This window comes from Passer montanus, unplaced genomic scaffold (assembly GCF_014805655.1).
Source record: "Passer montanus isolate IOZ18808 unplaced genomic scaffold, ASM1480565v1 scaffold65, whole genome shotgun sequence".
Classification (NCBI taxonomy): Eukaryota; Metazoa; Chordata; class Aves; order Passeriformes; family Passeridae; genus Passer; species Passer montanus.
The window spans coordinates 713,025-726,267 of record NW_024371593.1 but is presented as its reverse complement, the minus strand read 5'-3'; the positions used below and the strand labels follow the sequence as shown (position 1 = coordinate 726,267).

The 13,243-nt window shown below is 39.6% G+C and overlaps 1 protein-coding gene across 4 annotated transcripts in view; it reads left to right on the top strand.

Annotated features, from left to right (window-relative positions):
- The window catches only part of KCNQ1 (potassium voltage-gated channel subfamily Q member 1), a 333,132-nt gene that overhangs the window by 29,019 nt on the left and 290,870 nt on the right, over positions 1-13,243 (top strand). For all 4 annotated transcript variants that reach the window (XM_039728426.1, XM_039728428.1, XM_039728427.1 and 1 more), the window contains exon 2: positions 11,798-11,888. In XM_039728426.1, the coding sequence (XP_039584360.1) occupies positions 11,798-11,888 (91 nt within the window). The remainder of the gene's footprint in view (positions 1-11,797; positions 11,889-13,243) is intronic.

Genomic DNA, 13,243 nt, shown 5'->3' with positions numbered 1-13,243 from the left:
GACTACAAGGAAATCAGCCTTTTTTAAATTTTAATAAAAAGTCTTAATGGTCAGGCCTTAAATTCTGAATTCCATAGGACTTGGCCTGTTCTGAAAAAAAAATCCAATAAAAATGAAGTTGTGTAATCTGGGCAAGCCTATTTCTAGAATAATTTGGAAATAAGAAGTAAATAGATCTTTAAAGCTGCAGTTTCAAATGGGAGGTAAACTATTTTTGTCTTTTGTAATTATTTTGTTTGTCTTGTGACTTGCAAAGGGACTAGTATATCCTCCATATCACAATTCTTGTCTGTTTTTAGTTATTGTGAATTTTTTCAGTTAGCATAGAGTAAGAATCCTGAATCTTCCACTTGACTAACTGTGTAGTTAATAAATTTGCTGGGGATTGATTGGTCAGAAACAATTAGTATCTGTAACTTGAACTACATGTTCAAAAGGGATCAATGCTTTAAGTTAAACATTTATTCAAAAGAATAATGGCTGTGTTCTTGGATGAAGAACACACCTGCAAATCTGTTCCTTACACTGAAGGATTATGGATGAACTAATGCATGGGAAGTGTAATGGTTTAATTATGATGCACTTTGAGAAGTGCCTTCAAAATTTTAGGCTGCTTTTAATAGATCTGTTATAACCATGGAAATCCTTGTGTTACAAAAAGCAAAGCAGAAAGTTCCGTATTCTTGATGGGTGATTCTGTGGTGTTTCTCTCTGCATCTTTCAGCTTTGCCTTTTCTCTCTCTGTGCAGTGCTATGAGAATCTACAGGATTCTAAACATGAATTCCCATGGCTGAAAAGTCAGCTGCTGGAATTAGTAGACCCCAAGAAACAAGTGACTGCCAGAGTTTCTTATTGAACATCGTGGTTGGCAGCCAGCTGTGTGTGTGGGATGACAACATCAGTGCAGTGTCACAGAGGTGGCTGAACTTGACCCCGTGGCTCCCTTAGGGTTTTGGATGCTGCTGGAATGCTGTTAATGCTCCTTTAAAATCACCAGTGGTTCAGGGCCAGGAGTAGTATCTTGGAGCATAATTTTGCCATGAGGTCATGTGTTACTCGGGTGGTTGTTGTTAATATGCTGGCAGATCATATCAATACATTTTAGACACTTTCTAAACATACACTTGAAATGGCAGCTTAATCTCAAGGGCACTGAACTTGCACAGAAAGTCATCGTTTGATATTTCCTGGTAGTTTAGCCATGAAATGATGACTTCCAGAAGAGAACCCTTCCAGGTCTGCTTCTCATCAAGACTTGCTCCCTTGTACTTAGCTTTGTGTTACAAATTTATGTTTATTATTAGTCATTGTACAGCACCACATATAAAACTAAATACACACATAGAAATATTGGCACTTTAGAAAGGGATATGCAGAAAATATATGTATTATGGTTTAATGCCCTAAATTTTTCTACTATTTATAAAGCCTAAAGGAGGTAGGATTCTGGAATTCTTTTGAGTCCTAAAGTTGTGTAATTTAATAGTTTCGGTATCTTAATGTTGTAGCTATACTTGTATGCTTCCCTCTATGTAATTGAAACTACTTAATATTCAAGCTTTTACATATAATGGTGGGCCTTGCAAAGCTAACAATTAACTGGAATTTCATTTGTTATTCAAGTCAATGTGCAAAACAATTGTTTAGCCTCTTTCTGACTTCTACCACTGTTTTCAGAAATGTATTGGATGCTGTTAGCAAGCACTTGCTAGGTATAGTTTGAATGCCCCAGTAAGAGCTATAACAGAAATAATTTTATGTCTGTATTAACACTGGAATAGCACACTGGGTGTGCTCTCAGGCACTGGACTTTTGCTTCCTCATGCTGCTCTGTAATGATATATCAGAATTATGGTACTATGGTAGCTTTCCCCTCCCAAGGCTGTGGCCTTCAGATGTGCCACAAAATGTTACCATCTCTCAAGTCTTTATCACCAGTGAATTTTGATAAACCTTTGTTTTGGAGGTTACCTGGCAGAATCTGCGATTTCACTACAAGATAAATAGGGTTTCTTTTACCCACAGCACCAAAAAACTATTCCCAGAAATGTTGAGATGCCTCCTGGCTTTTAGAGTTGGAAGTGTGTGGGCAGGTGAAAAGTAAAGCACATGTCTGGCAGCTGGGGGCTGTTACCCACAGCAGAGTTGGTTGTCCAGTTAATAGTTAATTACATTTTTTTTAATGTTACATAGAGCCACTGTATTCCTTAGGATCCCTTCCTGTAAGGTTTGAAGCATCTAACATCTTTTATTACTTCGTCTTAACTTCTCTTATAAGGAACTTCTTCGCTTGTTGAGTGCTCAAGTTTGAAGTCCCATTTTGAAACATAAGTGTTTTGGACACTCAACCACCTTGAAATGCCTCTTGGATACAGGCCTCAGAATTGATTATAACTTTATTGAGCCATTTTCTCTTAATGTTACCTTGTTTAATTCAGGGCAGGTGAGTTCAGAAGATGCAGCAGAATTTTTAGCCTTGTGATAGACAATTAGAATTTCCACTAACAGCCAACTTGACTGTTGGAATAATAGAAATAATTACCCTCATAATTTTCAGCCTGAAAACTGTCTATTGTGTGGTGAGGGCACAAAGCTAAAGCTCTTTAAGCACAGTGTGGACTTCACTTTGAAAATTTAATCTGTAGAGGCTTTTTTGAGGAAATGGAGTACTGAGCATTCCTGTATTCCATGGCATGTATTTATAGAGATTTTTATATTTACAGAAAAGCTTTCTCACCATAAAATTAAAAGCTGCCTGTGGCATTCTAGATCCTCTTCATTCTTTTCTTCCAGGGACACTTGAACTTTCCACCCTGCTTAAAGCAAACAAAGAAGTCAAGTTGCCACAGCTTTCAAGCTTCACATCTTCCCCTCAGCAAATACCTTCTCTCCCCTGGAAATGGAAATATGTCTGTTTGCTGAATTCCTCTGCTTTCACCCTAGGAATGTCAACCTGTCATGCAGTTTCTCTTCCTTGTTTCTAGGCTGTAACACAAGGAGGGTGCCATGTTCCTGCCCCCAGTGCCCCTAGAGGAGCTGAATGTGGAGAAGCTCAAAGGACGATGACAAGGCTGATTTCTGTGACAGCATCTGTCAGCTATACCTTTAAATAATTAAAGCAGAGGGTCATAATGGAAACCCCAAGGAGAGCACTTATCCCAGCTTCAGATCTTTCTCACGGTCTTCATCTTACTTGCCAGCACTTATGAAAGTGCCTTTCAGGCACACTGGTTTTAGCAGAAAGGGGCTTGAAAAGTCATTTTGGAGGGGATCAGGTGAGGAGATAGGCCAGTTGCTCAGGTCTGGTATAACTTTTGTTGCATTTGCAATAAATCATATCAAGTATCTGTCCAGGTCAAGGAACGATTGGTTCTTCCCCATTTGTATATTTATCTATCTGTTGATTTTTAGTCCCTTTCACTGTTTCACAATTGAAGAACTAAGGGTGCTGTCAAAAATACTGCTTCCCTGTCATGGAGGGGTTTTTAGAGAGCTAGAAATGTGGGTATTTCTTTATGGAGTGTTTAAAACCATGGCCCTTATTCACTTGCCATACAATTAGCCTCCAACTTTTCATGCACTACTACATCAGCTGTACAAGATTGTGGCATAGTGCCTTTCTCCTTTGGAGTGGAGGCAGTGTTTCCTTTCTTCTTATTTTGCTTCTTTGGGGCAGGTTACTTACTTGGCTACCTGCAGTGTCCAGAAGCTGTTCCCTAAGCAAGATGTCTGTGAGCTGAAAAGTTGACCAAGTCCAGTTTTGTGCAGCATTGGAAGATGCATGTGCTCTAGAAGTCCCAATACAGTGTTCTCTGATCTTTAATGGGGGAGGCAAAGTGACTTGTAGCAATGCTGCTGGGATGAAAGTAAAAAAAAAAAAAAAAAAGGAAAAAACCAAACCAACAACCTTCCTGCACATGTGAACTTACCCCTTCTATGGCTGTTGTGTTGCTGTGTTGGGGTTTCATGTGAATGATGATGCAAATTGGAAGCTTATTGTGAAGGGAGGGCTGATAAATTTTCTGCAGTCCAGTGGTTCACATCTCGTGGTCATGCATTTGTTTTAAATGTAGCATATTCATTTTCCACCTTCTTACTCAGTACCTGTCATCTTTTTCCTGTTAATCCATACCTGATCTCAAAGGAACCAACACCTCCTTGCAGGATGCAATAACATTGCTTTTTGTGAGTAGTTAACCTTTCCTCTTGAAGCATCTTGACGTCTGGTTTGCATTTCTACTGCAATCATACCCTTTGCCAAGACCTTACAGGCCTTTCCTGCAATAATTCTGCTGCCGTATCCTAAATGACTTTTGATTCATTGTGTGCTTTGTGCTTTGGTACACTGCCCATAACTTAAATTATTTTTACAGACTTTAACCTCCCAGAAGAGCCAGGTAAGTGTGATAGAAGCCTTGCCTATATAGCTGTATAGTTAACCTATTTTTCCTAGTATCAGACAACCCCGCATGTGTGTGATCTTTCTTGTGCAATAAATCTGCTTTCCTGCATGGGAGCCAAAAGACAGCATTTCTTTGACAAGGAGTTGTGGAGCTGGTTAAAAATTATGCCATTGTTTCCTTCAGGAAGCACCAACTCTACTTTTCCTTAGGAGTTGGAACAAATACATATTAACAGGAAGCTCCATCTGATAGAACTAAGCTAAGACAAACAGAGCATTCTCACTTTGTCTGTTGAGGGGTTTTTGATGGTAAGTGACAGCTGAGAGCAGTGACCTGTCTACAGGCTTGACCTGTGTTGGACATAACAGAGAGGAAGTGTGTGTTGGGCAGGAAACTGCTGTAGGCAGTTCCTGGAGGGAGGAACATGCTTCTCTGCATGAATGTGAGTGTACGTCCCCTTCTGCTGGGCATCCTCTGCCACGGAGAGGCTGCAAGATGGGGAGGGGCTGTACCCTCCTTCCTGCCCCTGCCTCAAAAACAAAACAGAAGAAGAGATGACAAATCCTTAGAGGAAAACCATGAAAAGAGCCTGCATGGCCAGAGAATTAAACCCCTACTTTTTTCCCTTTTTTTTTTATTGGCGCTAAAGTACTTTCTATGTGTTTATTCTTTTTTAAACTTGCTTCGTCTTCAGGTATGGTTTGTGTAGGTTGCTGGTCTCTTAACTCCTTGCTACAGTGATTTTTCTCTTTTTTTCATGCTAATGCATTAACAGCTTCTGCAGTTAATAAAATTAATGCATAATTAGGAGTGTTAAAGTTGCCTTAAGCTATGGGCAAACAGGAATTGAGTACAGGGCTCCTTCTTTCTAACCATGTACCTTTACAGTTCATTCTCTTACAAACTTTTTTTTTATTAATTGAGTATGTGATGGAGGACCTCTGGTGTCCACCAGCTGGATAATTGAATGCTTATTTAGCTTTGTCAGTAGCCTGGCACTATGCTCTCATAGTCATGACAGAGTTAGTGTTCTTTAAGTATTCAGTTCAGGCTTGCTAAAGGGTTCAGCATAAGGCCTACACATATGGGATGTTTACCTGCTTGAATTTCATTAAGGATGAAAGTTATCTCTGCCTTGTGAAATCCTGCTTCTTTTTAAAAAATATCGTCTCTGGATTTCTCAGCTTTAAATCACTGGTTGGTATTTGTACTTGACACCATACCTTGATGATCCCATAAAATAAATTGCCGTCCTGTATTAGATTCCTAGCAATGCTGTTCATCTTCATAGACTTCTTTCTGCTCTTATTATCAGCTGTCCTTTATTTTACAAGTTCTATCTGTTCCCCTTCTTTTACTTTTTCTTAGATTATTTTTTTCCTCAACTAGTCTCAAAATACATTGAGTGAAAGAACAAAAACGTGGTGCCTTGCTGCAGCAATAACTTACTTGATATCTGTTAATTCTGAATGTTTTCTTGTTTGTTCTGTGGAAATGACCATGCAGTACTGTGTGAGGTGGTCAGGGATTTATGTTGACTTTCAGTAGTGAAAACCTTTTGAAGTTTTTCATGAGGATTTTCCTGATGTAAAGTAAGTAAGGAGTTCCTTTGCTGGCATGGAACACAGCAAAATGTATGACAAAATGAAAGGGTCTTCAGTGTGTCTCTTACCTGAAGTTGTCTATCTAAATCCACATTGCAATAACAGTCTTTGTAACCTGGAAATCTGCATGAAAATGTCCTTTTCTGGCACCATTGACCTTTTAATGCACTGAAAAGTGTCAGCAAGTATAAGCCATGCGGATGAAAGATGAGCTAATGATGCTGTCAGATGTTTTAATGAACTCATGTGAACTGGATATGCAGGAGCATTATAGGTTGCAAATTATGATGATCGAGATAAGAATCTGCCCAAGTACAACGTGCACACTCGTGTTGTTCATTCTCAATGTCATCCTTCCAGTTCTTGTAAAGCTTTATACTTAGAGGAGGTTAAACTTAAGAAACATGTCACAGTTAGAAGCTAAATGGCAAAAAAAAGTTATTTACTTGGTAAAAAAAATCCCACAAACTAACAAAATGCCACAAAACAAGCCCACACCTGAGTTACAGGATAGATGACTGATCATGTATGTGACTGAACAGAGCTGTGCATTCAGAGAAAGACAATCTAGCTGTGTAAAAGTAAGGGCAGACAGAGATTCAAGAAGGGGGCTTAGGTAGAATGTTAAGCACATAGAAGCACACTAAGGACATTTTCTTTTTTTGCAGAATATTTATTTTTTTAGTTAAAGTTGTTTTCTCCAGAAGATAGAGAGGATGAACTGCAACTAGCCCATGACCTCATGCCAAACAGAAAAAAGCACAGATGCTGGGAACTGCTTTTTAGCTGGTACTTACCAAGTAAAATAATATTCCCTGTATGCTAGGGCACCAAGAGTTGGATATCTTCAAGACTGATAGCTGTAATGAATAAAAATGGTGAGAAAAACCAGACTTAAGGCAGCTTGTGACATTGAACAAGGAAAAAATGTCTTCCTGGATGGTTAGAGCTCAAGTTGATACAAATTGAGCTGAACTTTGCATGTCCCTTCTCATCTGTTAAGTGTATTTAAGGTCTCAGCTCAGTTTATAGCCTAATGGCAACCTTTTCTGGCTTTATGGAAAGATTCCCACTGTGAGTATGTAAGAAACACTGCAAGAAGGAATGAAATCTACCCACATTTTAGTGCTGGTTTTGATGATAACAGCTGCATGCACATGAGACTGTTAATCTGGTGAGTAAGTACTTCCAGCATGTCTCATACACTGTTTTTTTAAATGTTGCTGGTCATATCACTGGGCATATTTTATAAACCTTTATCAGTTCTCCTACCTGTGACATTCACTAAATGAGCATTGTTATCTCTCAGTAAGTGGTTTATTGTTCCTTTGATCATTCTACACATTGTTTCAAGCCACAAAAAAAGACATGCTAATGTTCAAAAATCATAGTTAAATATAGAAAAAACTCAGCTGCTCAGGGCTGAAGGCTGCACAGTACTGATAGGTACCTGTAATATGTCAAGTTCCTACAGCTGACACCGAGGTCAGGGAAAAAGCCATAGGTGTGTGTCTAAGTCAAAATATATCGTAAAATAGTCATAAAACATTAAATACCTTTAGCTCTTAATATATTTCCTATATTAATATATTTCCTATTTTGTTAAGTAAAGCACACATGCTGACTGGCCATGTTGCCTTTTTGGCTGAATGATTCTTTTGTGGAAATGTTCTAGCTTCTCAAACCTGTTTGAGACAAAAAATTACCTAAATTGTCTGCCTGACACAGTGAAGCAAGACAAAACTTATCATTTATTTAAGTGTTTGCCTACATGAGCACACCTGTGCAGGCAGTGCCTTGTGTAACTCTGTGTACAGCAGTGTCTGTGCTCATGCTTTTCTCTCCAGAGGGTGGTGTGGCACAGACACATCCCGAGTCCAGCTACAGGCTTGGAATGTTCCTGAGCTCCAAGTGTGACTGCAGTGCTGCACCCTGGTGCTGTTTCTTGCACTCCGAGAGCCCCGCTTCTGCCTCTGGCTCCCCCAGGGATGGGAAACCAGCTGCCTGGGAAAACAGAGTTGAAAAGACAACCAGAGAAACTGGCTGAGTAAATAGCGCTGTCTGAGAGGGCACAGGTCTCCTTGTACTGCTCCAGCAAAAACTGAGCCCATGAAAGAAAATACCTGCTGCTTTGTCATGCCCACACTGCTTTAACAGTGGTGTTGTGGTTTCACATCAGGAAGTGGAGATGATCAGCCACTTGCAAAACTTTTGGTTTAAAAAAAAACAACATAGCACTGTTAGATATGACTTAACCACGAAGCTGAGTACTTTTGAATGCATCTACTGATGCAGTAGATGTGATTTATCTACATGCAAGCAGATGCTACTTTGTAACCTGGGAGGGACAACATGAAAAACTTCACAGGCTATCTCCTCATCTGTGCTGCTTGCTTGGCCCCACAATCGGAGTGAGATCAGAGCTGACGAGAGCCTGAGCTCGTCACTCTGCTTCCTTTCTTGAAGATGGTCACATTTGTGCAGAGAGGGTAAACAAGCAGTGGGTTTCGGGAGATAAAACTCGTGGTTTGCAAGGGATGAAACCCTGTCTGACTGTAGAGTGCTAGATTTTATGAAGTTGCAGCGTTTGCTATCTCTCCTTTAGAGGAAAAATGTATATGAAAAAAATTACACCAGAGTGGAGTCAGTTGCCCATTAGCTTGTCTGATATTTACTGGTTGGATGATGAGTTTACATGTTTAGCATCTGTATCAAGACAAGTGGGTTTTTTCCCTTTTTTTTTAATATAGTGAGAGGAATCACAGTAGTGATAGAGTGATAAGGTTATTTTGTGAGAATTGTAGTGTTTGCTTTTCTGAGACTGGCCAGTTAAATTGCTCCAGGATGATTTTTGCATACACAAATTCAAGTTTCAGGCAGAGTCTGTTCCTTCAGCTGTTGTTTGTGACTAGCTCCTGTGGACTTGTCTGCTGCCTAGGCAGTAACTGGGGATCTGTGTTACACTTCTGACTGAAGAGAGAGATAACTGTCAAAAAAGGGAAAGAAAAAAAAAGTGCCAAACTTCCCATTTTCTATTTTACTGGTGCCTCACTCCATTCTTATACTTCAGAAGTGGAGAGAGGGGAGCCACTAATACCAGAACAAAAACAAAGCTGAGTTTTGGAAGGTAACAAACAGTAGGCTCATGGCACAGGAGGAGAACACCATGTGTATTTGTTTAAAGTCTTAATTTTGCACCTTCTGTTCCTTATGTGCAATTGATCTAAACAAAATAGCAATGTCAGTGTAACAGGGTGAGTAGCTCAGCTGTGGTTCTGTGCTGGCACCTTGTGGGTGTCATCTCTCCCGTGCCAAAGGAACAGACATGCAGCAGCAGTGCCTGACCAAACATCTTTGTTTTGCTTGGCATAACGTGTGCTTGTGGTTATGGAGGTGTTTCATGCACCAGCCTGGAAAGAGTGCAGCAGTGAATTGTAATAGCTTTTCTGGGGGTGGCAAAAAATATTAGTTAGACTGAAATGGGTCCATGTGCACGAAAAGCCATAAAAGTAGGTAGTTAGTGGGGTGAGTGGCATTTGATGCAGTTCTTACCTCAGCCATCAATTTCTCCAATAGGAGCAAGCAAAGAGATTTGGCAAACGATTGACCCTAAGTTTATCTTTTTGTCACTTCAGCACATGAAATTTCAACTTTAATGCTTATTAGGGTTTTGCCTTTGTTCAGGAAAGGGACAGAAACGGGATAGTCCTTGCTTTGGTTGCCCCCTTGTGGTTTCTTGTGCTGGCCGAGTTAAACATTCTGTACTGGTATTAAGGGATGAAGTCAATGTGAAGTGGTACTGCTCATCCCTTGCAACTCCTTGTTTGCTTTGAACTGCTAATTCTGTATATGTTGGACTTTGAATCCAGAGAGCCTCAGCTGTCTCTGTGCAACTGACTCCATTTATATTCACATTGACATGTGTATTGCTCTTGTGCATTGTGAGAATATTGCAGACAGTAGGGCTGGATACTTAGGGAACATCTATGTTATGTTTCAAATGACTGGCTCACCTTTGCGTTCTGCTGCTTTGTCTGCACAGCTTACTTGTGCTTAAGAATGCCCAAAGGCAGAGATACAAGGGTAAAATGAAAAGACTTTAGAGATGAGACAAACATTCACATTCTTATATTTTGCTTAGGTAAAGTATATTTTTATATGGGTACTTGTATTGATACGTGATCATCTCTATCCTATTAATTTCATTATCTATTTGACTTTTGTGCCTAATTAGCTACAAACTTTGTGCTACCAAATAATGGAGATAATCTCAAAGGCTGGACTCAATCTCAAAGGTTAGGCTTGGTCTGAGAGGTCTTTTCCAGCCTTAGTGACTGTGATTCTGGCATCATTTTTCTGTGTGTTCTTTGGACTTGCATATGCTGTATCTTGAAGCACTCATTGGGAGCATAACTTAGGTCAACTTAACAGTATTTTGTTTTCTTGAGTGTTTGGTCTTTCAAAAGATTCACCCAAAGAAGTGCTCACTTCTATGAACAAAGAATAAAGCTCTGGATGACTTGAGCTGAGTAATGCCAATGTTATGTCCTGGTTTAATACTTCCCTTGAGTTCAGTTTTATTCATTATGTCAGTTCTTTTTTGTTGTGGGGTTTTTTTTTAGTTAAAAAATGGTTACCTGTTTTAGAGATGCCTAACAGGGTGGGTGATTTATTATTGGATTTTGCAGCAAGTTTCAGTTGAGTGCAAACGATTGGTGTTGCTTGTCTCAACAGAATTGTGAGAAATAGCCCTAACAACTAACTTTGTGTTTAACAAGTGGATGTTTTCAGTCTTGCCAATTGCTTGTGTTGCGTTTTTAAAAGAAACATGCAGTTCTTTGGGAACTGGAAGCTGCCTATGCCTAGTGTGCAGTGGACAGCATCCAGTCTGGGTGTTAAATGGTTTTCTTCCTAGGTGTGTTACATCCCTTAGGGGAAGCAGGATTTAGGGGAAGCAGCAGTCCTGTGGGATGCTGGGCTCAGCTGAACTGCTCAGGGAAGGGCTTTGGAGGCAGAGGCTGCAGGGCTGAGCAGCCTTGCTCCCCACATGGGGGAAGAGGATTTCTGGGAGGTTACAGACAGCTGGGCTGTTTCTCTGGCTGCCCCAAATCTATGTTGGAAACCAGGACCCCTTTCCTAAGGACAAATGTGTCAGCCCCATCCCTGAAAGTGTTCAAGGCCAGACCATGTGGGGCTCTGATCAGCCTGGTTTAGGGATAGGTGACTGCCCATGGCAGGGGTTGGGAATTAGGTGGAATCACACCTCAGCTGTGTTTCAAATGCCAAATATCAGACTTTATTTATTTGGGGTATTTTAGGGATCAATTATAAAAGACAGTCTAGCACAGCCTATTAAACTTTAGCTTAGCTGTGATTTTTCCCCTCCCCAGTTTATTGGGCTTTGGATCAGCAAAAAGGCAAATACTTGAAACATGTTTGGGGTTGTGTGGCGATTTAGCCAAAGTAGTCCTCAAAATAGGAAAAAGCAAGGAGTGTTCTTTTCATGAGGGGCCAGGAAACAGCAAATCTTAGAGGTGGGCTAAAGCTAGTGTTACCATATGGTTTAATTTGATAATGTCCAACCCAAAACCTCAGTGTCTGAAGAGAAATAAACTACCCAACAGGAAGCAGGATCGTGCAACATTTACCAGCCGTGTTTAGAGATAATCCAATACCAATGACATTTCAGTGTAAACAGATGGTTTGTGGTGGCATAATTATCTATTCTCCCTATCAGTTATTACACTGCATTACATTATTTTAATTGTTTAATTTCTTTTCTTTTGCAGCTTCCTTATTGTGCTGATATGCCTTATCTTCAGCGTGCTCTCTACAATTGAGCAGTATGCAGCTCTTGCTACAGGGACGTTATTTTGGATGGTATGTATGTGGACATTAATGTGATTGATGTGTGTTCGCAGTGTGCCAATTCTGATCTCCTGAGCTAACACCATATCAAACAAAATGTTCCTTATGGTTTAATTGACAAGAGACTTTTCTGCTTTTCCCTTAATGAGTCTGCAAAGCTACAGAAATTCAAAAAGTCATGTTAACCCAAAAATGAGGCGATACACTCTGTGGCCTATACTGAGGACACCTGTGGTGTGTCCAACACATACAGGTATTCTAATTAAGCTTGAATCCCTCCTATTGCTTGGTTTAATACTTTTTTCAGCTGTACTGAAAACCAGACACTTGGCCACAGCAGGGGAAAGAAGTAAGTGAAAGTCCTTTCATTTAGTTTATGTCATATCCAGCTTTGTTTCAGAATTGGAAAACTCATGTCCACTGACTTTAAGACAATTTGCTCTACCTGTCTTATGCTCTTTCCCTTCACTAGAGAAAATAGTCACTGTGGTTCTAGTACACCAGTGCTGCAGCAGAGTTATTTCAACAAATGTCAGAAGTATTTGTGTCCTGCCTGCCTAGATTTCATTGAAGAGCTTTAGTTTTGAGTTGGAAAGGCATGATTTTAAACATCCAAACTTTTTATGAATTTGTTGTACCTCACTAGTGGGTTACTCCCTGATAAATCATTGATTTCTTTGTGTTTATAAATAAATGACCATTATTTGGAAATGTGGAAACACTGTCACTTTATTGAGAAAATGCTAAATAACAATTTAAATATTTGTTCAAAACAGGTATTGCAGCAATGCTTCAGTAATATCACTAAGTGTATTACCACTATTCACATGAAAAAGTTCACTTAAGACCCCCATCAATTCTAATAATTTTTGTCTATCTATTAAATATGCCAAGGTTCTATACCTAATATGAATGCTATAAGAATAGAGCGTATTAAATTTAGTGTCAATCATACTATTTCTGTATTAAGTGCTTTCATTCCAGTATATTGCTTTTAACTCACTTGTAAGATGTTTGAACTCCTAGGTGTAACATAACGGGTGCTAGCTAAGAGCATGCATACATTTATTTCTGCAATCGGTTCAAATTTTTTTGTGGTTTGGCGTTTTCTCTTTTGTACAGATTTAATTAATTTTGGTTTTTTTAACTCTAGAACTAGTAGGGGTTTTTATCCATAACTTCTGCCAATGTCTGTGATGAATTTAACTCCTGGTAATGTCTCACTCACCTTTGCAATATATCATAATATTTGACCTGTGTGTTGTCTCAGTGAAACAACTTCTGTAACAAGTAAGGTTTCACTCTCTGCCCCCACCCTGTGAAATCATGGAGCTTGTTTTGGTTTGTTCATCCTGTATTGTCTGTAT